General features: G+C 42.9%; 1 protein-coding gene across 1 annotated transcript in view; it reads left to right on the top strand.

Moving 5' to 3' along the window:
• Positions 1-4,186: 4,186 nt before the first annotated feature.
• LOC146197926 (ATP-dependent RNA helicase DDX42-like) overlaps positions 4,187-26,238 on the top strand; it is a 35,009-nt gene continuing 12,957 nt past the window's right edge. Inside the window, exons 1-14 of the mRNA XM_084593204.1 lie at positions 4,187-4,769; positions 5,557-5,716; positions 6,910-6,995; positions 7,554-7,707; positions 9,204-9,464; positions 10,056-10,163; positions 13,155-13,223; positions 13,468-13,596; positions 13,726-13,825; positions 15,540-15,587; positions 18,562-18,759; positions 22,934-23,014; positions 23,735-23,836; positions 24,184-24,285. Coding sequence (XP_084449330.1) covers positions 4,537-4,769; positions 5,557-5,716; positions 6,910-6,995; positions 7,554-7,707; positions 9,204-9,464; positions 10,056-10,163; positions 13,155-13,223; positions 13,468-13,596; positions 13,726-13,825; positions 15,540-15,587; positions 18,562-18,759; positions 22,934-23,014; positions 23,735-23,836; positions 24,184-24,285 — 1,831 coding nt within the window. The 5' untranslated portion in view covers positions 4,187-4,536. The remainder of the gene's footprint in view (positions 4,770-5,556; positions 5,717-6,909; positions 6,996-7,553; positions 7,708-9,203; positions 9,465-10,055; positions 10,164-13,154; positions 13,224-13,467; positions 13,597-13,725; positions 13,826-15,539; positions 15,588-18,561; positions 18,760-22,933; positions 23,015-23,734; positions 23,837-24,183; positions 24,286-26,238) is intronic.

Below are 26,238 nucleotides of genomic sequence, written 5' to 3'. Positions count from 1 at the left end.
AGGCAAAAGAAATCAATACTGGTCTCAAAAACCTGGAACGAGATAGGAGAAAAACATACTTAAACGTCCTGTAATATCCCTCTGTGTGGCAGCCAGGTCCCGCGGTTTTCGAAAGCGGCAATCGATCAATTGTACCCTCCACCTCACCTATCATATAAAGGAACAACTCAGCTATTCTGCACGCAATTAACCCGGATTAGTTCTCAGATGAATGCACGTTTTCCAAAGCAGACCTTTACCATATAGTATGGGCTTGCCAAGGAAACGAAGCCATACCTAGTAAAGAAAACCGCACATGGGCAAATTAGAAGGTAGCCTTGTCCGGCTCCGACCTCACGGCACAAAGGACCTTGGGTGTGAGAACTTGGGCAGCGGCTTCAGCCAGCAAAATTCCGGACTAAGGACCCAACCAACCCTACCCTTAACCCCTAAACCATTTTACGAAATAAATGTTTTATACTACTACTTAGTATGAAAGAGCACTGAGCAAGCGTATAGGGGGAGCCTCATGACGGAGACAAGTCCACTTGTCGAAACATTGCCTCGGCTTGCGAACTGCACCCCCTCTACCCTTAATGCTCTTTCATACTGTGTAGCTATCTTAGTTCTTTCGTTCTATACTCTGGATACTGCTACTAATTAGTACGTAAACCCGTGGACTCGTGCTCACAAAGCGGCTTGCAGGAAGGTGAGCAGAAAGCTTCAATTTTGAATCAGCCAGTTCTTTCTTCCTTCTCCCAGGCGACATGAGGTTACAAACTCTCTTACTATTGCACCTGCATTTGTGATCAGGGCACTACCACCACAAAGCCTAACTCGGCAGCCATGTGGCGACGCTCGTCAAGAAAGACCTGCCTAGTTAGCTTGTCCGAGTGCAAAGCACGATTGCTGCGGGATCGTATACGGGCCGCTCAAAAGCGTTCTGCAACGAACTTTTGAAGGTCGCACTTTACAGTCTCAATTTTCTCCGTGAACAAACCGGGGAGCTCGCATTTAAGCTGACGCAAGATTTGACTCTTCACAATATATAAAGCAAAGCCTGATGGAGCCGATGTACATAGCTATATGCCACAAAAACGTCTTGCTTAAACATTTCATTAGCTGCCATCTCGCAAACTTGTCATAAAGCATACTATTTGTAATCATGTAAACCATTATCTTGCAGCGACCGGAAAAGGCTCCTGCTCTTATTGCTTTCGGTCTTCCACTTTTGGAAATCCTCTTCCTTTGTCGCCGTTATAATCCTACTTCCTACATAATATGTGTCCTTGACGTCCCTGCACATGTCCACATCAGGTGGCAAACATCCACCTTTGCAGCTGGTGTGGAGCACTTCGGGCAGCACGTGACCGACGGGATGAGGGCTCCTCAGCCCTCTTCCTTCCAAGCGATACCAAATAATGGGAAACTCGTCATCGAAGTCCTCCTCGTTCAGCAGCGGTTCAATATGTGTTTTCCATTCCTTTATATTTTTCTTACAAATTTTGTTCATTTCTTTATTTCTCTCTCTATTTCTAATTTTAGGGCTTTTCTTCTGGCGATTTAATTACAGATGCACTCATATTTATTTTGCCTGAGCTCACCGCACCCTTCCTCGGCTTCGTGCTCTGACGCCGTCGTTAACAGTGAAAGGAGAATTCGGCAACTTTAATCATTTACGTCAGCAGATAGACGCAGGTTATGTTCCCTCGTACCCCTCGACGCTTCTTCCAAATTTGAAGTTCGTATGGTGGCGCTGAGGATGGGGAAGATGGGGGTTGTCACTAGCGTGCTCTACGCGTGACGGCTAATGCGAATTCAATATATATGATGGAACTCGCCTTGGACGTGTTACTGTGCGTTAGATTCACTCGCAGAGAAGCGAAAATGCTGGACACCATCGTGGATCACTCTGCTATCATCATCGCCAGCCTGACTACACCACTGCCCCGCACATATCTTCAAATGTCCTGTTCCTGAGCCAGCTGCATCCTCTTGATCCCAGCAAACTGCCGCACCCTGCTAGCTCGCCTTCCCTTGGGAGCTAATTTGTTACCCTTAGCGACCATTCGATATCATCCCTTCGCATTGCATGTCTTGGCAATGTCCATGTCTTCTTGCTGATTCCGACTAGATTGTCACTGACTTGCGTTTTGCTGTCTGGTCCGCTCTGCACGCTTCACGTCTCTTAATATTACCATCATATCACTCTGTCTTGTGATCAGTTGAACTTGAACCCTTTTCGTTGGCCTCCGCAGTTCTCTCCCATAGGTGAGTGCCGCTGTTATACACTTTCCTTTCTGGAGCCTGTCATGCATAATCCGAGGGATCTTAGCGCTCCATCCTAATCTTATTCTTTTAGCTATCTCTCTTTCGTGATCTACGTCGGAATTAAGCCAATACTGTAAGAAATAGCAGCAGGTAGAGAAAACACAAGCCTCAACAACCACAGCGCGCTCGTGCCCACTTGCTGCGCCCCTTTGAGGGCTTCATTGTAAACATCGTTACGAAATATTGCCACATCTCCCTTTCTCCCGAAGGAAGGCTGCTCCAATCCGTAAAACTTTGCGGGTCAGGTATTCGACGTCCACTTCTGGTTTGTAGGCGTTGCTGCTCTTGTTCTCGCTCACTGACGTTTATCTCTTGTTCTACGGGACAGGGACTTGCTTATTGATCTTCTGGTACCACAACTTTGTTCATATTCAACTTCCTCTTGCCGGCATATCACCTGGGGACTACCTTTTGTTTGCTGGGGAGCCAAGGGATATGAGTTTCTGATAAGTTGCGATGACGGTGTCTCTACCACAAAAGATCTTGGGTTTTCTGTTTTGTCGATAATTCGTCCAGCTGTGCCGGGGTCTCTGACCTATACAGAGGTCCCAATGGGCAGCTCCTTGTGGCTATTCGCCCCGAGCCATTGGTTGTATCCTTGTACCTGCCTTCGTTTCTCTTCTTTGTCTCGATCCTCCGAAATTCACCGTGGTTGGGCATTTTCGAGATCAACTGTGAAGGTAATATTGGAAGCGTAGTGCGCAGTTGGCGTCCCATTAACAGATGAGCTCGACTGAATCCGCCGGATCTTGCAGTAGTCATGTAGATTAAAACTGTGAGGTCAGGGCCTTCAGCCTTCTTTAACATGTCCTTAGCCATTAAGATTCGTTCTGCCTCTCCATTACTTTTCGGATAGTGCGGATGTGATGCATCCCGTAGTTGGTTGTGAATTCTTCAAAATTCTCGGATGTAAACTGTGGCCCTTTGTCTGACCTGAATACCTTCGGTATTCCGTGGCGGGCAAACAGAGACTTGAGGACAGCAACAGCTTCTGATGTTCGGCGCCGTAGACAAACCCCGATGTATATGGAGTAATATTCCACCACAGCACGGTATAGTGGCTACCGTTCAACTCGAACAGATCAGATATCCACTCACTGCCATGGATAGTCTGGAAGCTCCGACGCAGTCATGTTCCATTTTCGAGATGCGCTCATGGATGCACTTTGAGCAGTTAGCAACAACTTCTTGTATCTGACTGTTCAGCCTCGGCCACCAAACTGACATTTTGGCTCGTTGTCTTCACTTGGACACTCCTTGGTGGCCAGCTGCATGTAGCTGTGACAACACCTTGTCTCTTAGCGAGTTCCGTATTATCAAACGATATTGTCCTTCACCATGAGACCGCTTTGCACTGTAATGCTCCTCTTCCATCTTGTTAGGAGGCTCTACAGGGGACCGTGAGAGGGCATCTGCTGTTCATAGCTCCTTGCCGGGCACATGCTCTATTGCGTAGTTGAAGCGCATTAATCTCAATCTGAATCTCTCTATTCGCGCAGCAGTAGCGTTCAACCCTTGGTCATTAATCATTTTTTGAGACTTACATGCCCTCTTTAATCACGTTCGTTACACCCGTAACGTCACGTTGGTCACGTTTTACGTGGGCGTTGTAGGATGTTTGAAATTTCCCCGCGAGGCCATAAAAAAAAAAAATCGGAATTTTCGTGTTTTTTTTTTTTTTTTGTCGATTTCTGCATCTGTCGTGATAGCGGATGCCGCTCTCGATTATTCGTTTTCGGGCGCCATTTCTCTAAAGCAGGTAAAAACACCAATCAAGAAAACAAAATACTGATACGGAAGATTTCTTGAGCATGACAGAGCCAACATACCAATCCGAGACAATTGATATAATTTATCCAGCTTAATCCAAAGCAATCCACAAAACCTTACGGCTATTTTGTATTTTGCGGGGTTGTAAGTTGTGGTTGTGAGCGTTGGATAAGAACGTTGTTTTTCTCGTATCCTCTTGAATTTCGTTGTACATAATGTTCAAAATAGTTGTGCTGCTGGGGTTGCATTGCTTCCCTAGCGAACGCGGTGTTCGGGCGTGAGCTAAAAGAAGAAAAAAAAAACGTCGGTACGAACCCTGCGGCTTGTTTTCAATTAGCACAAGCGTGCTCGCTACACTGTTTTTATTCACTCTCGTTGTCGGCGGTCTTATCCTGTGGGCCACGCCGTAACGAAGCGACGGGCGCACTGATCACCGACTTGCTGGACTAAGCAGATATGTTCCATAAAGGAGGCGAGGGACGACCGAAAGGCTTTGGCTTCGGAAGCTTCGCGGTGTCATCCAAGAAACCCGATGTGCAACTTGGCCGCAGCGCTCTACCGCCGGAAGCACCTGTGCCAGCTCTGCCCGTCGTCAACAGGCGTGGCTACACTGGTCTTAGCACCATAACTCAAAATGCTTTGGACATCAACTATGGAAACCTTCGCAAGCGACCGAAGACCGAAGAAGAGTAAGTACTCGTCGTTTGCTGTATTATATCATCGCCATTCCTCTTCCAGTTTTGGCGCCTTTCGAGAACCGCAGGCAGATCGCAATGTCATAACTATGGAAGGAAATCGCTACTTCACATGAAGTTTATATGCCGTTTAACCAAGTACAAAAAGTCGCGCAGGCGATAAGCGAGTTCACGCAAAATCCAAGCTAAAGTTCACAACGCTGTTTTGAAACTGTTCCTGTAAAAGTACCTACTGTCATACATAAAACAGTTTCATAAAGTACCCACGCACATAGTGCCAGTAATCAGGAATGTGCGCTCTTGGATTTTCGTCCGCTCCGCCACGGAAGAATGAACGCCCTTTAAGTCTAGAAGACTGACTGGCATGCTCACAAATGCGTGCTTTCTAGCAAATGCAGGCTGTTCTATCGCCCCATTAATGCGGGAAGAGAGTTTAGTACATTTCAAAGCAGCCGTAAAATGCGTAACTCTGGCTTACGTGTGTACGTAGAGTTATTTTCCATATTTTTTTGCTGTTTTTGGCTGAATACTGCCATGCTTAGCTTAATATTCGGAGTGAATTATCAATTCAAAGTCTCGTCGCAAAGGGCTGTGGACTTGTCAACGTTGGATACTTAGTGCATTTAACTGCCACTCGTATCTGTAAGGTTCCCCACAGTGCCATCACATTTGGAAGTGCATATCATAACCTCTTAAAGCACTCTAAAAGGCAAATAACATACTGTTTTGGTAGCATGTTATAGACCATACTGAGCTGAAGTGTGCATGTCGGCTTTTATAGGTACTTTGAGCAGGACGAGGATGACGGGAGAGGTGGGCAACTGGCCTACATCCCAGCTCCTGGAAGCCCAACATGGGATGAACAGCAGCAGCTGCAGAAAGAGCAGGCATCCTCGGACAGTGAAGAAGACCCTCTTGATGCCTACATGGCTGACATTGAGGTTGGTGTCTTGATTTTCCCTATCCAGACTACTTTGAACCAAAAATTCTTGAAGCTTGCACATTTGTTTTACTAATTTTACAACGGGGAAGATCTCTGCTCGCTTTCATTTTTCACAGCAATGTGTTTCTGGGTCCCTTACTTGTCAAAATACAGTGGGTTTTGCACTGGCGTATTCTAACTGAAGACCTGAAGTACAGAGAAGGCAGGAAAATGATATTGTTGACGATGCAAAACAAAGTAATCAAGGATTATGGGGAAGCTTCAGTCCACCAGCCAACGTTTTGACAAGAGGACTTGCCTCAGAAGACAAGTCCTTTCGCTGTAATGTTGGCTAGCGGACAGAGGCTTTTTCATGATCCTTGTTCATTTTGTTTCATATTATGTGGTTGAAATGACAGTACATTGCTTAACATTAGTTGCTGCTCTACAACTTGGCTTAATGTGCTGCAGGTTCTTGAAATTGCTAGTATATTCAGAAGGTTCAACTGTACTTTAGCCAGTAGTCCAGAAGAGCAGAAATGTGGGCTAATTGGCCATCCTTCATAAAACACGACAGTGAAAAACAGACGAGGTCAGGGAAAAGTTATGGACAAACAATGAAGTTAACATGCATAAGTGCACATTTTTATGCCCCATCAGAGTGCGTCAATGGTTAGGGCACTCAACTATTCATCCCAGCGATGCAGATTGAATCCCGGCTGCAGCTACTGCTTTTTGATGGAGGGAAAAAGCAAGGCACCTGTTTACAGTACGATGTCAGTGCGCGTTAATGAACTTCAGGTAATCAAAATTCGCAGTGTCCTTCATGTTGGCAATCCTCATAGCCACTTTGAATCTTTTAGAACACTAAGCATTTTAAACCAAACTGAACCACATTTCTTGAAGCATGTCCTAATGTTGTCGAGCACAATTTGTAGCATGCACAAGTGAGAGCTAGATAAGTTCTTAGTTTCTCGCCATTTCGAGGTTGACAAAAAAGGTTTGGTGGGCATCAGTATTGGTTTTTTGTTCTATATTGCAGTGTGGTCAAGCTGCAGTGTGTACATTGCAGTGTGGTCTGCTGAAGGTTGTTTGACCCAGTATTGCAACTACACAAAATTATATAGTATTACATTATTACTTTACATTGCATGCAAACAGACATCATTATTCATTGGTGGATGCATGAACAACTCTGCTTTCTGTTGGCAGAAAAAGCTGGAGAAAGACAAGAAGCCTTCATTTTCCAAAAACAGCAAGATGCCTGAAAAAGAGACCAAATCGAAAGAAGAATTGAAGTAAGCAGGATGTGTAACGCATGCAATTTTTCTTGATGCAGATTTTGCAAGGAAAGATGGTGTCTTTTTTAGTCTACTTGGAGGCAGTCACTCATCATAGAATTCTTTGTGCTTGAAGCACATAAGTACGCATAAATCATTTATTTTATTTCATATAGATGTACTTCTGCAGCAAGACAAGGAAGCCCGTTTTTGTGGTTAAATAAGAATTGTACATGTGTTAGATGTGTGCTTTAGACAAACATATTGGCAGTCACATGTGGTTCTTTCAAGGTGCCCTGCTGAAATCTGGCACACAGTCACAATGGTTTGTTTTATTCATTTTAGCCTGTTGTGTAAATTAATTGTTCTGCTAGTTTACAGGAGGCGGAGTTTTGCCATGCAGCCTGCTTGAGGTTTTTGCTGTGTTCTGCTTTGTGTATTTATTTTCTTGTATTATCGCTGTTTATTTATCTTAATTTTTGCTTAATCTGTGTGCTAAAACTAAGCGACATTTGCTTTGTACTCTATTCATTCTTTCTTGTTTCACACTGTCCAATTTAAACTTTTCTTTCATAGGGGTGTTCGAGATGACATTGAAAATGAAGATGATGAGGAATCATACTATCGTTACATTGAAGAGAATCCTAATGCCGGAGCGGACAAAGACGACAGTGACATTGAGCTGGAGTACGATGAAGACGGTAATCCTATTGCCCCAGTCAAGTCCAAGGTGCAGTGGTCATTTCAGCATGCATCCATGTTGTGGCACTAAAACTGACGAGAGTCTGTATTGACCACATTTGTCACTTGAGCTGTATAGGAGCAGTAAATAATTGGCGGTTCAGAATGCTGTCAGAACTGGTTCACCTGTGCAAGCTATATGCAAAAGCAAAAAAAAAAAAAAAAAAAAAAAAAAAAAAAAGCATGTTTTACTGTAGTTGCAGTTATCCCGTTTTGTACTGTGACCCATTTTCGTGCAATGAATTCATGTGCAGAGGTAGAAAATTTATTCTTGCCCTTAAAGAGAGTAATTAGCAGATTTCACTAAATTTATATGTGTACAGGTAAGTCATAACACATTGGGTGCCTGATGTAACAAAGGGTGGCTACAAATCCATCTTATGACTCAATAGGCTCTGGCTCTTGTAATATATAATGTATTTCTGTGAACTGCTCAACTGCTTCACATTATTAGTTGCTAGGGGCATTTGCTGTTTTGCTGACATATGCTGTGTGTGCTTTTCCTGGGGGCATGCGGCTTCCACAAACCATGGATTATGTGGAAGCTGCTTAGCTGAATTGAATGCATTAACACAAAATTAACCTTTGAGTTTTAATACCATTTTGTCGGTCGTTTATCTGAAAATATCAGTAATTTTAGTCAAATGTTATGTATAACTGTTTACAGGGCGGTAATTTAAGCAGTAAAGCTACAACACTTCACTGTAAAACTGCACAATGCTTCTTTGTCTCCTGTGTGTGTAATTGGCTTCTACAAAAAAGAAAAAGAAAACACTGGTATGCGAGTAAATTTCTTGTCCCTTTTAGTTTATTGCAGTCATAATGTCTTTCAGAGAAGTCTCTTTCATTTTTGGCCATGTTTCATCACCGGACGGGGCTCACATTTTACAGTCACCCACTGCAGTGGTGTAGTGGTTAGGGTGCTCTATGCATTTCTCAAGGATGCTGGATCAAATCCCAGCTGCGATGGCCACATTTCAATGGAGGTTTAAAAGCAAACCGTTCAGGTGCCATGCGATGTCGGTGCAAGTTTAAGAACCACAGGTTGTCTAAATTTCTGGAGCCCTTCACTACTGCACTTCTCATAGCCTGGGCCGCTTTGGGACGTTAGGCCCCATAAACCAAACCAAACGAAACATTTTACAGTCAGGTGCAACTCTAGAACAAAGCAACAAATACCTTCCAAGGCAGATCCATATCACTGGCCTCTTGTTGGGACATTGTGATCAACTGCCCTAGAGCTGCTGTGGCATTGCAGGTGGCTGGAAGGTGCAAAGTGATTGACTACCACACAGTTGCAATAGGTTGACGACAGCGGTTGAAGTACCTCGTTTGAGGGGCATTTGCCACTTTTTAATTGAGTGATATCCATGTGTACTTACGTGTGTGTTTTCTGAGCTCACTAAAGGAGAGCAATGTGCCTTATGTGCTCATCTTTGTCTGATTTGACCAACCTTTTGCATTTTTTTTTTCTTTTTTATACAGTACATTGATCCATTGCCCCCTATTGACCACTCGACGATAGAATATCAGAAGTTCACTAAGAACTTCTACGTTGAGCATGAGGAAATAGCTGCACTTAGTGCAGCTGAAGTGGATGAACTACGTGTGAAACTTGGGGTCAAAGTGACCGGGGCCTGTCCACCAAAGCCTGTAACGAGCTTCGGCCACCTGGGATTTGACGAAGCATTACTGAAGGCAATCCGCAAAGCAGAGTACTCACAACCATCTCCCATTCAAGCACAGGTAAACTGCAGTTAATGATATCCTGGCGTAGTAATGAGTATCTTATAGTATATGTGTTGCAATATACATATTGTATTATGTAGTGTTTTTGTCATTTTGTTTGTCTCAGTGCAACATTTCATGAAGAAGCATGAAGATGTTTAATGTGGTGCCTTTTAGAGGCCACTTCTTGTTCACTGTTTAATTATTTTGTGAACAGCAGGTTACAATCATAGAAAAACAAAAATTGATTCGATGAGAAGTTTGATTTAAGCTTGCGGATACATTTAGAAATACGCGGAAAAAAATTGCACCTCTTCATTCTTTATCCTTTCATTCATCTTCCATCTTATTGCACTGTTTTACTTTCTTCTCGAAGCAAAAAAAAATTTTAGGCTATAAAATCTTTCTAAAGAGTCAGTTCTTGAAATTTGTCTCCTTTGTTCTGTTGTCGTGCTGTGAAGTGGCATTGGCAGTTAAGTGAGGAATGTGTTATTGAATACTCATGAGATTCTATTGGTTGTGTTGATCAAATGATATTGGTAACTTTCAGGTAGTGGTGCAGTCGAGCTGCATTTGACTCATAGTTGCAACATGGTTGTATGCATGCAGGGTGTCCCAGTTGCGCTAAGTGGCCGAGATATGATTGGCATTGCCAAGACAGGCTCGGGCAAAACTGCTGCTTTCATATGGCCTCTTCTGACACACATCATGGATCAGGTGAGTAGCACTTGGTGTTTGAAGCCTATATCATTTCATTTTTCTCGGAAAATATTGTTTTTTTCACTCTATCTGAATAGAATGGCTTCCTTTTTAGATTTGTGTTAGCTGTGGCCCTTCTTTGCTTGCGTGAAGCAGCTTTGGGCACCAGTTGGTGCGCAAGTCTTCAGGAATAGCAAGTGTGGAAAAAAATTATGAGCGTAAACCATGTTCTGGGCAAGACAAGCTGCCATGAAATGTATTAGTTTAGTTCTGATGTATTAATGTCTCACTAGAAAGTGGTCCTCATGACAAAGATCAAGGAGATTAGAAACTGAAAGTCGAGTAGTAAAGTTGAAATTCAATTCATTGAAGAAGCTTACCAAGCACAGCTTTGCTGTGTTGCCACGCATGCTGATATTGGTCTTTAGACCTGTGAGGACATAGAGCAGATCGCTGGGTATAGAGAGCTTCATGTGGCTGTGTTGTGTCGCTTTCTGGCTTGAAGTCGCAGCTTTTATTGTTCCCTGCTCTGCAGGCGAGGTTGTCATCTTTTGACCTGTCTTTGATGGTCTGTAAAAAATTTCTTAGTGGTTACCATAACAGTTTAACGTAGCATATTCCAGCGAAAGCTGTTAAGTCTCGTATCGCTGCAAATATTCTTGAACGAACTGCATGACCTTATTCACGGGAACAGTCTGTGAGAAGTAAGCAGTGATGGTTGATACAATTACGGAGCCAATGATGGTGATGCTGGCCAGGATGACCAGCCCAGACCGGAGCTGGACAGCACTGCTTCCTCCTGGAAAGTGGGGCTCGGGACAGTGGTTAGCCTAAGGGCTGCTACCTCTGCCTTTCATGATGATGGCTGTTGGCATGTGTACTGTGCCAACCGTATCTATGCTAGTGGCTTTGCGATCAAGGTATTGAGCTGTTTCCGTGTTGCATACTTGTTGCAATATGCTTTAGATACAACTCAGCGCCTTGGCTAGTACCTTTTAGAATCCAGGGTGGTGGCAGGGGTACATAGAAATTCTAGGAATGAGTGTGAAGTGGTCCTTGATGACTGATTTGAGTCGAGGCATTGCAGCAAGAGATGTCTGGTAATGGTGAGGGTCAGGCACTCAGTTTGATTTGCAAGGCAGGCTTGTATTATTTCAGTCGCCAATTATCGAGCCCTAGGTTAGCTTCTCGGTACATGTGGGTGGCATTAGTGTTTGCTTATAGGCAGAAGTTGGGATTTTAATTTTTTTAAATTGACAACTTTTCTAATGCTTATTTCAGAGCGCAGCTTTTTTTTTTTTTTTCATGCATGCTATTTTCTATGTGTACATAATATTTTGCCAGTAATATTATGTAATACCCCTGTTCGGTAAAATAGTGGCTTAGAATATATTTTGATCTTTATGTCAGCTCAGTCATTCGATTCAATACCAATTAACACAAAAATGATTGTACTTGGAGCTTTGCTTGCACAAAAAAATGCCACCACCAATAGAAAAAAAATTGCGGTCGTATATGGCGGAACCGTAAGGCAAAAACGCAAGTGAAAGTTGATTTCTGAAAGTTGAGATTTTGCAATTGGTGGAGTGAGAGACTGGACCTCATTTAGTCAGCATTTTTGGTGACAGTGACAGAACTATAATGATTTCGATTTGGCCGCACCCTATAGAACAGGTGATTACAGTCCGAGCCGCATCTCACCAAAAAAGAAATGTAATTGTACATGATGCCAAACTAAATTTATGGGCTGTCACCCCTTTCTATCTTCATCTGTTGTAGCAATATTTACTGCAGTGGTGAATCGTCCATGCCTCGCCCACGCCTCACTTTGTCGTGGTTCTTGTGCATGGCTTCGTGTCAGCGGCCTTAAATGCAGTGGAGGAGCCTACTTAACTATGCAACGTCTGTGAAAAAAGTATAAGGTGTGGACATCTTCGTGTTTGGTCGCACGTGTAGCTGGATTTTCGCTTTTTTGACACTTGCTGTCTGGCTAGTGACAAGTGAGTGCTACTGCTGCGTCATCCTTCTCTGGCTCTTGTGACAACTGTGTATCCACCATGTCGCCAGTTCTCTCAGCTTGTGCATCCCTTCCGGTACAGCGCAACTTTGGCGAAGCACTCAATTTGTATTCATCGTGGTGGTGCAGCAGTTAGGGTGCTTGACTACTGTGCCCAAGGATGCGGGATCGAATTCCGGCCGCGGCGGCCGCTTTTCGATGCAGGCGATAAGATAGGTGTAAATGTGCTGTGTGATGTCAGTGCATGTTAAAGAATCCCAGGTGGTCGAAATTTCTGGAGCCCTTCACTGCAGCATCTCCCATAACCTGAGTCGCTTTGGGAAAAACCCAGTCAACGAAACAATATTCATTGAGAATGCATTGCTCAAGATTTAATGGTGCACTGTGAAGAATCAGACTGCATCTATTTGTCCCTGACTATAGACGATTTTATAAAGGGGTGAAGGGTGCTGCCATATTGGGTGCTGGGCTGTTCTTGTAGCACAAGAAAGAGTTGACGACTGCCCACCTCAACAGCCCAGTCAAACCGGTTTCCTCGAGGGTAATGAAAAACTCTATATAAAAGGACAGTGATGAAATCAAATTTATTTTGCTAATGTTGCATTCAAAAACGTTTGACTTTGAGCATACATGTGCACAGCCTTGTCGAAAGCAAGCTGGCCACTGTGCACACGGTTACTGCGAATAAAGCTTTGCGATAGCACTCTTCTGTGTTCGCAGCACTTCAAAGCTCTGGAAGGCAAAACAATTAAAAGGCTGCCGTTGCATTAGCGATATGGTCTGGTGTCAGCACCAGTGAAAGATGTGCTGAGTCTTTATTTTCCTTTTTCTTCTACAAAATATTTGCCCAGTTAGGTAAACTTGAGGCTGCCTTCTAATCTCTGTGGCTGTGCATAGAGTGTAAGCTGGAATTCAGCTGTCAAAGATGATTCCGGGCACATTTTGTTAACGTCTGATTTCATCAGTACCTTGTTTTCATTGGTGGTGTATAGAGGGAGCTTGCACCTGGTGAAGGTCCCATTGGCCTGATTTTGGCACCTACCAGGGAATTGGCCCAACAGGTGAGTGTTGTGTTCGCAATCAGTCAGCAGGGCTCTTGCTTTCTTACCACCTTACAACAGCTTGCCTTATACGGGGCTTGTAGGTATGCTTGAAACAAGCAGTGTGAACACATGCACACAGACTTCATTTGTGCGTGCACAACACGTACACGTGCCCACATCAATGTACTTTTCCTTGCTGTGTTTCGGGCTGGTTGGTTCAAGAAGGTGGAAAACCAGCATGCTCAAAAATCTACTGTTGCAGATATACCTTGAAGCCAAGCGGTTTGGCAAGGTGTACGGAGTGGCCGCTGCCTGCTGCTTTGGTGGCGGCAGCAAGTGGGAGCAGTCTAAAGCACTCGAAGAAGGAGCTGAGATTGTTGTCGCCACACCTGTGAGTGTTTTGCTGTGTGCCTTCACTGCTCTTACATGGGAAATGTATGTCTTTACCACATGCCCAAGAATGCACAGTTTTGCCATTATAATTGGCATCGTCTAATTCTGAGCCTTTCTGTGCATGCAGGGTCGCATGATTGACATGATCAAAATGAAAGCCACCAACTTGGAACGTGTGACGTTCCTGGTGCTCGATGAAGCAGACCGCATGTTTGACATGGGCTTTGGTAAGAGAGCATTCTTTTGGCTGGGTCTTGGGCCAGTTGTTACGGGACCCCTGACCGGACCTGCACTTTTCTTGTCTTTGATGATTTTCTCTCTCCTCTCTGCATCGCTAGTAGGCTCTGTAGCCCACTGCAGCTTGCACCAAGGAAGTGCTGCCTCTTTATTGCATCTTTTTTGAAATGTTCGCTGATAGACATGATCTATTTCCTCTTGGTAAAGGCTGCTGACCATTGAGGGTATATTTTTTGGTTGTGCCTGTCACTTACCGTAGAAACCTGCATATAATACAAGGTTTTTTTCCTCCGGTTTTATCATGTCAGATTTCCGCCTTGTGTTTTATGCGGATCCGAAAAAATTTGCTGTTCAGGCCTTATTATTCAGCACTATCAGCATCAGGCCTCCAATGAGTGGAGGCGCTATCTAGCAATGGCATCGGTCGGCTGTTTCGATGGTTTCGGTTTCACCACGCTGACGCCGGGATCGTCGCGACCATAATTCCCATGACGCGCATGCGGTCAGAAACAGGCCGAGCGCACCTCACACTATCTCTCACGAGCCTCTCCAGCCATGCTACCGTGCCCTATAGCCAAATCGCAGCCGCTTGACCAGTACTCCCAAGGAGAGCGTCGGTCGCGTTTTCGAGAAATGCGGGATACCAAACGCGTTTAGAGGTACTGGAAGAGATTTTATACTTAAAGCTGTCTGTAGCAAGAGACTCTCGGCAGACGATACCATACCGAACGATGACGATCGCAAAAACCCCGAATCTGAGAACACTTCCAGAGCGCACACGCCTCGCACCTGCACGCGGTGCTAGACCACGCTAGACGTGAACAGGCGCGAACGCAGTGCATGGTAACCGGCTTCTTGTGCGCTGTCGTCCCGCGTCCGAGCTGGAAGCGGCCTATTGGTTTTAGAACAGCTAGACAACCAATTAGCGGGCCAAATGTGAGGTACTCTTCTCATCACGGTCGTGAAATTCTCTGATCACGCATGTCGGCACGAGAAGGGGAGCAATACAGCAGCAGCACATGAAGGTGCGTTCGTGGCACTATTGTTGCCTAGTGTGGGATAGCATTGGACGCGAAGGCGCAGAGCATGTATGATTCGCGTGACAACCGCGAAATGTAGCGCAAATAAATAGTTCTGCTGATCTTTCCTCACTCGCGTTATACGCGGATGAAAACATTTTTTTTCGTTTTTGCTATTCCGAAATTACACCTCATATTATATATGGGTCCGTATTATATGTGGGTTTTTACGGTAACTGGCCAGTATGTTAATAATGACAAAAAGTTAGTATTTAAACATCTTCGTAAGAATCCCACAAATGTAGATCAGTTGGCACTTGAAAAGCAGAGCACCGATCAATGAGTTGTGGTGTTAACCTTTTCTGGGACAGTGGAGCCTTTGTGGCTTCGCAGAGCACCTCATATTATGAGCTAATGTCGATATTTACGTGTCTCGTTTCCTAATTAGTTGATGCTTCATGTAGGCTTCGTGTGGTTATGATGTGTAAACCGTTAGCGGACAGTGAGAACACTACTTACGGACAGTAGGGTAGGACTGCAGTAGTGCTTAATTATTGATGCCAAAGCCATATTTAGCCTTTGTACAACTGCATTGTCATTGGTGGTTGCACATTGCATTACTTACGTCACTGTCTGCATTCACCTCATGTCCATCTTGCCAGTCAAGCTGTTTGTGAATTTGCAGAGCCCCAGGTACGGTCTATCTGTGATCACGTTCGCCCTGACAGGCAGAGTAAGTGCTCTTCTCTGTTTTCCTGTTGTTCTGGCATTGCTAATGGTGAAAAACAATATGGGAGATTAAATATTGTGAGCCCTCCATGGATCTTCTTTCATTTGTACAAACTATCGTCATCGTCCCGTGACGCTGGCGGGGGCACGTGCCTGGGATTAAACACTAGACATGGCATACTTTGCCTTGCCGTCATGCCTTTAAGACACGGCATACTTTGCCTTGCCGTCATGCCTTTAAGAAACACCTAATATAACATGAAAATGTCCACTCTGGCAGATATTTTCATGCATTTGCTGTCTAAAGGCAAAGCTGCACATCTTTTGAAGTGCTCTCTGCCAAAAATTGAGGACTAATTTGCATTTCATGTCTTCTCATGGATGCATTTAATCAAGGTCACCTTTAGCTGATTTGTGCATGCTGCCAATGGCAAGAATTTTGAAGAGTAGGACTTCTAGAAGATGACGGCCACCATATTGAAGTGGCACTTAGGGCTGGGTGGCGTAGCCAGGATTCAGCAAAGTGATGGTCAGCCGTTGCTGATTAGTATAGAATCTATGTTTCCAGGACTACTTCTTCGTTTTTTGTCATTTCAGTAACTGCCATACATGAGCCCCAGAGCTGAAAAAAAAAAAAGAATTTTTGAATGAAATCGCAGAGCAACAGTGAAAAGCAAGTTTCAAGCCAGTTGTATAGGATCCAGGGCTGACTTATCCTTAAAAATATATGCTTTAGTCCTACAACTCAAGTCTGTAGTAACTACCACGCACAATTCCTCTGTGGCAGAACACAGTTTGCTTTTAAGGCTTTTCTGGTTACCCAGATAAACAGCTATCCATAAGACCAAATTAAGAGCACAATAATTTTGTATAGTCCGATAATAAAAGCTTATTCTGTTTACTGTTCAGCGGACGCACACCACTGCCCATAGTTAGCAACAGCTCTTTTTTTTTTTTTTTTTTAAGTTTGTATTCTATACTAGGAGAAGCTTTATTTTTTTATATTTTTTTTTGCCAGATAGTACTTAACCTTCTCTTGGAGATTATCAGTTTTCCGGTTATATCTTTTAACAGAGAGGCAGTTTAATAAGTGTAATGCAGGAGATGTTTGCCTCATAGTATGCGTGGCATGCTGCTTCTGATGAGGCTGAAAAGTAAATTAAAAAAAAAAAACCTGAAACAGCAGTCAGTCATACATAATAAACGCACGCGTGCTTGCACACATGCATGCATGCGCGCACACACGCACTCGGACGAGTTTCAAAGCATGTGTCAGTCCCGTGTCCTTCAGGTAACTAAAATAAGGCTTTTGTGCCATGTGCAGCCAAAGCTCCATTTCAGCAGGGACTGAGGACATGCTCAAGACATGGGGCTCCGTGCTGAAGTGATCCTAGAGGAGTTTGTAATGTCTTGCGATGTGCACTAAACCTTTGTTAGCAGCAGATGAAGTGTTCAAGACTTTCACACTCATCACATGTTTACTTATTTATTGATACTTCAAGGGCCCCAATATGGAACCTTACATGATGAGTGGGTTTGTGTACGGCGATAAATGTTGCCAGTCTAGTTTACATGGGTGTGCTGGATGTACCAGTTTTATAGAAAAAATATTTTTTCCATCAACAATAAGTGAATTTGGTGCAGGCAATTACAGGGACAAATTTCATGGCATTCGAAAGCTACAAGTGGTGGTCAGTTCAATGCTAGGTCTTGTATTGATGCTCCGGATTGCACCACAGAGAATGGCTATGACTGCCAGAATTCAGAACCCACAAGCCATGACTGCATCCTTTCGCGAAAATAGAATGGGAATCTACACGGTTGGGCGTGTTTTGTCTCCACCCAGATTTTGAACATGTCATATTTTGGGTCAAACAAAAGGCATGGGCACAAATGAGACATCCAGTCTTCTTGGTCATAAAAAAATGGAGATTTTTTTATCGTAAAAGAAATTTTTATTAAAAAAATTACCCTACCTTTTGTCCTAAGTTATCATGCATGGAATATAGAGATCTAATTTTTTCTTGTTCGTGATATGAAATTAGGAAATTTCATTTGTATGGTGGTGATGTTTCTAACTTTAAAGAAAAATGGAGGGCATGTAAGACTGCTTATGCACCGTGAATGCGAAAGACTAAGCTGGATTAATAACTGGATTGCTGCAGTAGCTATTTTCAGGACCACTCGACCATGTGACTGTCTCTATAACAACTTGCCAATTTTCCAGAGCTACTTTCTCTGGACACTGCCACCACTCTCCCACCAGGTTTCATTGCTGGTGGGGTATATTAGGCTTTCACGTTAATAAGCAAAATACCATTATCATGTCTGACCACCGGCAATGAATGTGTTATTTTTTCATGACTCTTGAATAGGATCTCCGTAATTCTGCAAGCATTGTGAAAGGTCTGCAATAGGCTGTAGCATTCTTGGAGTGATTTTCTTGCATGACAGTTCTTTCACAGCCATTTTTTATTTCTAGCCATTCTGACTGACTGTTTATAAATACATATTTCAGGTTTGTGAGTACCCACATTATTAATTAAAAAGTAATAAGCAACAGCAATCACTGTGCTTTTAGAAAGTGCAAAGCAAAAGCAACTTCATCAAGGAATGACGTACATCAGACCAGGACTAGGTAGCAATGACAGTGCATCGACGCAGGCACGATTATCAAAAGCACAAGTAAAACAAAAATCAGAGCTGCCCAAAAAAGTGTTCAGGACACAGAAAGCATGACATGGACTGATTTCCTGTCAATCTTGAGCATGCAGCCATGAATTTAACTGTATGCAACCTGCATAGTGTGTCCGTCAGGGTCAAGTTGTGACTATGAAAAAAAAAAAGTTTTTTTTTTTTTTTCATGGCTTTCATATTCCATAATCATCCTGCATAGTTTGCATAGTGAGCGCCAACAGTTTTCTACTGGGTGCTCTTCAGCAGGCGTTCCTGTACATGTGTGCTTCCTATTATTTCAGCACTCATGTTCAGTGCCACATTCAAACGCAAAGTTGAGCGCCTGGCACGTGACGTGCTGACGGACCCAATCAGGGTGGTCCAGGGTGATGTGGGAGAGGCCAACGAGGATGTGACCCAGATAGTGCTCGTGATGCCCAGCAACCCACCGACTTCCAAGTGGAATTGGCTCACCACACACCTTGTAGAATTCACATCAGGTGAGTAGGAACAACACACACCACCTCAGCTGCTCATGAAACGGACATGGCACATTGAGAAAGCCTAAAGCTGCATGTAATCTGGTGTATTGGGTTTATTGTCACGTGTTTTGCTCTACTTCGTGCAGTGATATTACATTGTGCAGTGTATTATGCAGTGCAGTGTATTATGTATGCTCTTTTGCTCTGATTGCAAATTGTATGTCCCACAACTTAGATGTGGTGTTACCACATTTGAAGGGATTAACCCCCAAAATATTTTGCTAATCTGTGGTAAAATCTCATTAATTTGCTGCCATTAATTTGGAAGTCTCAATAACTCAATCTACCAACACGACGTCGGACACTGGCTAATTTGGATAACTGTTGCACCAGTTAATTCAAACAGGCTCCCGGAGGGAGGCCACATTTAGGTAAGAGTGGCATACCAAACAAAAACCAAAATGACCTTACTCAAACCTGAATTGCACGCTGCAGAATTGCCCACGCATCTTTGGCGTGCCTGCAACAGTTCGCATGGTGTAAAATGGATGTCCCTATTTCTAAGAACAGTCTGACTGCTTAGTTTTGGTTTCGCTTTTCGGAGCTTTCTGACGATGGCTGAAGATGCTGTTGGCCATGCACCGCTTGTTTCCCTTGCTCCTATTTGCGTATTTTTTCGGTTATCCACTTCTGCAATATGGTGCACTGAACACACGCCATTCGCTGTTTGTGCAGTAAAGCTTCCTCACACTTGAAGAAGCCACTTGTGGGCGGGCTCCACCCCTATTACTTCGCACTATGAAAAACGACTAGAGGCCAGGGTTCTCCCCGCAGTGGGGCAGTGGTTTGCTGCCCACTGCCAACAGCTTTCTTTGACTGTGGTGTGGCCAGTCACATAGTTTCAGACTCTGCAGTGTGCATCACTGGCCCTTTAGATTCATTTCAGTATTCGGTATAGCGTCACACCATTCTTATGCCCACTCATATTTTTCTCTCTTGCATCCACATGCTTCTCAGCTCTTAGAGTATGCTGTGAAGCAAATAGTGTTTGGTAATTATTAGCACCATTGAGTAAGGCAAACTTTCAGATAATTCGAACATTTTTCTTTAAGACTGAAGTTACTAGATTTCACTGTGCTGGCAGATTAGCCGCCACTTTTTTCTGTTACTTCTTTTTTTATTGTTTATGTTTTTGAAAATAATAATAATAATAATAATAATAATAATAATAATAATAATAATAATAATAATAATAATAATAATAATAATAATAATAATAATAAAAATAATAATAATAATAATTATTGGTTCACAGAAAAGGAAAGGCGCAGTATTTGTCACACTTGTTTCTGTGGACACCTGAACCGGACCGTAGGGGAAGGGAGGAAGGGGGGAGTTAAAGTGGAAAGAGAGAAAGAGCCCGTAGTGGAGGGCTACGGAGTAATTTCGACCACCTGGGGATCTTTAACATGCGCTGACATCGGAAACGCATTTTCCTTTTCGTGCAATATTACCAATGGTATGGCAGCTGCTTGTCTGGCGCATTACGTTTTCAAAACTTTCTGTTTTTCATCATGGTACGATGCCACTGAACGTCCCACATTCGGACAAGGCCAACGTAAACATAGTGCACTCTAGTACTAGCGGGGCATTGATGCATAGACAAAGCCAACAAATGATTGGGGGTCATGCCATGTGCTGGAAGATGGTTCCTGAAAAGAAAAGCTGCGCAGCTGTCATTGCTGTCAAATTTTTTTCCCTGAAGACATCTGCTGTATTGTCACTGTTACTATTTGGTCTATACAGCCACACCCCTACCCCTACCCCTGGTCTGCAAATGTCCACCTCTCAAAATTTTCTAGGGAGAACCCTACTAGAGGCCCTTGCTAGGGCAACCTTTGACATTTTGGGGCAGGTAGACAGGCAAGGTAGCAAATTCATTGATTCTTGAGAGAATCAAGTGAAGAAGAGTGAGGAGAGGAGGAGCGGGGAGGGCTTGATTGTGAATCTACCTGCTGTGGGCATGCAGTGGTTAGGGCACTCGACTACTGTGCCCAAGTATGCAGGATCGAATCCTGGCCACAGCAGCCGCTTTTTGATGGAGACAAAAAGCTAAGCACCCGTGTGCTGATCTGTGTCAGTGCACATTTAAAAACCCCAAGTGGTCAAAATTTTCAGAGCCCTCTACTATGGCATTTCTCGCAGAATGAGTTGCTTTGGGAATTTAAACCCCATGAACCAAACCAAACCAAACCAAGCCTGTTTTCGAATCTGATTTTTTGGGCAGTTAGGCTTCGACATTCATGATAAAGCATTTACTGAAACTTGAAAAGCAGTCAGTGTCGAGCTGTTCTCATCTCAAAAGCAGGCAATCATTGCCCCATCTTTCATGAAATACTAAATTTACTGTGGTACAAAGCTGGCTTTTGTCTGGTTTTTTAGGATCACTGAATAATTCACACCTCAAATTTTCCGACTTTTCTAAGTTCATTGAAATCCGAATTATTGAGCTGTGTCAATACATTTGGCATTGTCTGCCACATTTTACATTCATTGAAAATTTTTTCATCAAAGAGAATGTTAGGACCTCGCATAAAATTTATTCAAAGCATGCAATTTGTTTTACTTGGCATATCTTAAAAAGCAAGTAACATTGCATTTTGCTCTCTTGGAATAAAAGGCGTTTAAGGAGTAGTCCAGAACATGTGGTAAAGATCATTAATGGTCCATCCAGTTTTGCTGCCACTACTGTACCTTCTTGGACACATGCATAGCATTGTAGGACAAGCATGAAATGATCTGATGTAGCTTGCAATCTGGTACTGCATTTATAGCAGCCATTGAAATCCAGCCTTTAGCGATGACTTTTGCACAGTTATGCACAGTTTGCACAGTTTTGCACAGTTATGCCTACTTGTTGGCTTAAAGCAATAAATATTGTGTCACTGTTGCTGGTGAGTATAAAACGGCACTGGCCGTAACATGAGCAAGATGTGGTAGCACTTCTTTCACAGTGTTAGGCTTGCTGTGGGGGGTATGGCTTACATGATTGCATGCTTGCCAAAGGTTTCGAAGTAATTTTCTATTTTACGCTGGGCCTATGAAATCACTGCTCTATTAACAATAGCCAAGCACATCCCACTTCCTATTGTTCTCCTTTTTTTGTTTCCTCTCGCTGCCCACTCCCTGTTCCCTTATTTTCATTGGCTCAAGTGCTGCAGAAATCAATAAGATACTGCAGCCAGCAGAGATGTTTATGTTTGGTTTTGTTTTGATTTTGTAGTAAACCACTAAGAAGATATATGGGAAGTCATTTCAAAGCCGATGCATGTTTAAAATGCCACAACGTGTACGTGCTAGAGTTGCCCCCTGTTCGAGATATAGGATGCAACAAAAACTTCTTTCCAGAGTTTTTTTTATTATTATTATTTCACTTTGCAGCTGTAAAAGCAGCCTTTCATTTATAGCTGGCGAGAACCTTAAGAAGGGCATGAAAAATTATGCACTGTCATTTCGAAGCTGTTGTTTTATTTATTTATTTTTAATGTTGTGAGATGTTTGTGTTGAAATGTCACACATATCTGCCACAAAATTGAAGCACTGAATCTCGCAGTTGTTTCTCTCTAAATTGTGCACTCTTCTCATTTGATCTGATATGCTCCTGTATGGGCTACATATCTTTGGAAATGTAATTTAGTCGTTCAAACTGTATAACTTCTGCAGCTATACATGGAAGCATGATAAGTAAAAATTGCATACTGTAGCAGACAACGGCGCAGACGATATTCACCTGCCTTGTAGATTCCCAATTCCTGTGAGATTTGTCATAAAAGGCACACTGAATTTGGGGTCTCTTGGACATTTTGGATTGGATTAGTGAGCAGAATTGTTTTCAGTCATGTAGATACTGTTAGCAGTATCTTTGTGCATATTTTTTTATTTGCTCGGCTGCAAGCTGCTTGCACAAGTATGAGGTTGAGAGGACAGCGAATGAAATGTGTCACGCAATCTACACGCCATGCCTGCAACTCGTTGCAGCTAAAGCTCTTGTAGATGTAGGGAAACCATTGTTGACGTGACTCTAATGGAAAATCGATATTGATGTCTAGTTGTATGTAGATGTGTGCGCATATTTTGCAAAGTTATCTCTTTCCCTGTCTTCTCTTTCTTTTCACATTGTATGTGAGTACAGTGGGCAGTGTTCTCATCTTTGTCACCAAGAAGGCTAATGCAGAGGAGCTGGCAAACAACCTCAAAGCTCATGACCACAATGGTGAGTGTGCATTGTTTTCTTGAAGAACAGGATTGTTGGCCGAGACCGGCCTCATATTCACTCATTTTCTAGCAAAACGCAGTGACTCCTTGGTCGCAGTATTAATCACTGGAGAACCTGAGTATGTTTGAGGGTTTTTGACCAGGAGTATTCAAATCACTAAGTTTTTTCTTTACTTGTGCAGTGGGTGTATTGTATTTGTGTCACCAGTTGTCCACAACAAACCCTGTGGCCTGAAAAGGCTGTACAGCTGAACTCTTATAAGAATTGCCAACAGTTGAACAGATTGAGTCCCATGTCGATCTCGCTGCCGATAGACACGGGTGTGGAAAAAGTGTGAATGTTTCGCTATCATGCATAGCTGCTTATATAAAGCATTGTTGTGGCATTGCTCACCACAGTGGTATTCTCAGATTTCACCCTTGCAAAGCACACAGTTCATTTTTGACGTGCTATTAGATGCTCTAGCACATAACTCACTGCTTATAGCTCTTTGCTGTCACTAAATTATTTGACACATTTTCACCTGTGGGGTAAACCATAAGGCATAAAATGAAAGAAACAAAGGTTGGCCATGTGTAGTCAGTCTGTGCAAACTGGCAACCTTTTGCAGCTTTATTATTTTTCTTTTTACAGATTTGCTGTAGCTAAGGGGAAACAAAAATGTGATGCTTGAAGCTAGTGTTAGTGCTTAACTGCATCTGTTTTCCCGTGTTTTAGTGGGCCTCTTGCACGGAGACATGGACCAAAATGATAGAACCAAAGTTATTGCCTCATTCAAGAAAAAGGATTTTCCCGTTCTTGTGGCTACAGATGTGGCTGGTAAGCTCTTTTGCATAGCTGCCATTATTGCATTTTAATTGTGAATGTAAAACCTCACATCATAAGAGGACTAGTTGTTACTGGTGATGGTGAGAAAAAGTTGTGTGCATTAACAGTACAGGAACTAATGAAGGCTGCAACATGCATGCAAGACACCGGGAACTTTATGCATAGACAGCTGGGGAAAATGTGACTGGGCTAAAATTTATGTGAACAGTGTTATTGTTGCACTTGAGATAAGCTCAGCTAGCATTGACTGTCTGAGTAACACTCAGAGCCTAACAAGAGCTTTCAAGTGTTCATGGTAGTGTGTTTCTTCACTGTTTTTCTTTTTTTCACCTGAACAGCTCGTGGTTTGGACATCCCCCATGTAAAGACAGTGGTCAACTATGACATTGCTCGTGACATTGACACCCACACACACAGGGTTGGCAGAACTGGCCGGGCAGGTAAGAGGAACCTTGTTCGTGGCTACCTTAAATTTTATGAGCATTGCTTTTTGTCCTGTCAGTTTCAAAATTCCAGAAAGGAAAGCTGACTATCAGGTTCAACTTTAAGGGCACATGCATGTCGGAAAATGGCATTTTCCATTACTCGCAGTGACAATGAGAGGTGGAGATCCGGGCCCTTTTTAAAGTGCATGATTTATTTATTTTGCTTATTTATTGAATACCTACACGTCACCTTATGGCATTGCATTATGGCATTTTTTGGTCCAGACATCTCTCTAGTGCAATAATGTGTCATGCACTCATTTTATCTTGTCAGGATCAAGCTTTTCAGCGTGCATATTCTTTCAAGTATGTAGAATGCAACTCCATACACAAGTTTTTATGTAGTCAGTGGTAGCTTTAAGATTCAAAACTTTTTTAATGTTCAGATGTTCAGGTGACAGCCACTAAAACAACACACTAGAAATAACATTGCCCAAAATGATGCTTGCTAAGGAAAACACTTTAATCTGTTCCTTTGTACGCAGTATTAGAAACGAGAAAAACTATTTTGCACTGATCTGTGATGCTTATTGTTATGCTTGACATCTGCACAAGCACTCACTTTTTTTCACTTGTTCATGGCATTCAGGACAGAAAAGCATCCATCTAATTTAGAATCAAAAACAGAGTTGGAAAGAGGGAATTGAGCATTATAAGTGCTATGATTTTCATTTGCGTGGCATTAATATTAAGGAAACAAAATTTCTGCAGAGCATGTCTCCTTAGTGTCTAATAGAACAAGAAGGATGTATCCAAACATTTTGTGTACCCTCTTAGTCCAAATAGATGCAGGCAAGTACAGGGGCAGAAGTACCTGGCGTGCAGCCAGTGACTGGTCATAAAAGGACACTGAGGCCAGTCTGATGTTGGCCTGTATCAGTAGGGTATCGTATTCTAATACAGGGGTGGAAGTGCTGCTCCATTTGCTCTGAAACACAATTTTTGCTCACAATAGCTCATTAATAGTATTGCCTACGAAATTTGTGACCCGATGCATTATGATCAAGTGACTGAGAAATGCAGCAGGGCAATGGCATGTTGGGAGTTACATGTGCATACTATAGGGGCTGCTATGGTCGAAATGATGTAACACAGTGTGCATAATATGTAACAGCCATAAAATTTTTATAAACTAGATAATCTTGGAACATATTAAATGTTCATTTGCAAGTTAAACATGGCAAAAGCTACGCAAGGGTATTTAATGCAAAAAAATGTTTTTGCACATGATATAGTACCTTCTCTCAGCCTTTTCAATCACCGGTGATGAGAGAAGAAAGAGTAACGAGTGAAGGAGGCTCCACAAAATACAATGAGCCATTAGGAAACTTCTCTAGCCACAAAGAACTTGATGAGTTCTTCTAATCATTCTGGTTTAAGGCAAGCGAGTACTTTACTACCGAGCAAGCGTCAAGTCTGCGTCATACAAATTGCTTACTTGCAGCATTATCGGGGTTGGTGCCACGCCAAGAAATGTTCTTAAGCGTTGCAAAGTCATACGGGGTCTATTGCCAACGTGTTGAAGGGGCTACCTTGAAAGAGCTAATGCGTAGTGCTCAGAAATTTATCAGCACAGGTGCAGGATCACAAGGGATATGCACAAGTTAGAGAGCAGAAATGTGCTGTTTATTGATGTAAACTCCAGACTAGTGGCAGTGCTTGAGCATATCTAAGGGGTTGACTCAACTTTTGAATTTGTAAATGTAGGCAGACACTTTTAGTGAAACACTGCATTCACTTATAAAGTGCACACGAAAACATTCCACTGGCTGCTAGTCTATTCCAAAATGTTGCTCAGGTGAGCTGTTTTATTTTAAGCATCTGTTACATGTTCTGGGCATTTGTGGTCTCTTGTCAGTTATGCATGTGTAGTCAGAAAAACAATAAGCAATAACAATAACAAAGGAC

This window comes from Amblyomma maculatum, chromosome 2, assembly GCF_055883805.1.
Source record: "Amblyomma maculatum isolate TAMU_Amacu chromosome 2, ASM5588380v1, whole genome shotgun sequence".
In the NCBI taxonomy this organism is placed as follows: domain Eukaryota; kingdom Metazoa; phylum Arthropoda; class Arachnida; order Ixodida; family Ixodidae; genus Amblyomma; species Amblyomma maculatum.
The sequence above is the reverse complement of the archived record's forward strand: the minus strand, read 5'-3'. Positions and strand labels throughout refer to the sequence as shown.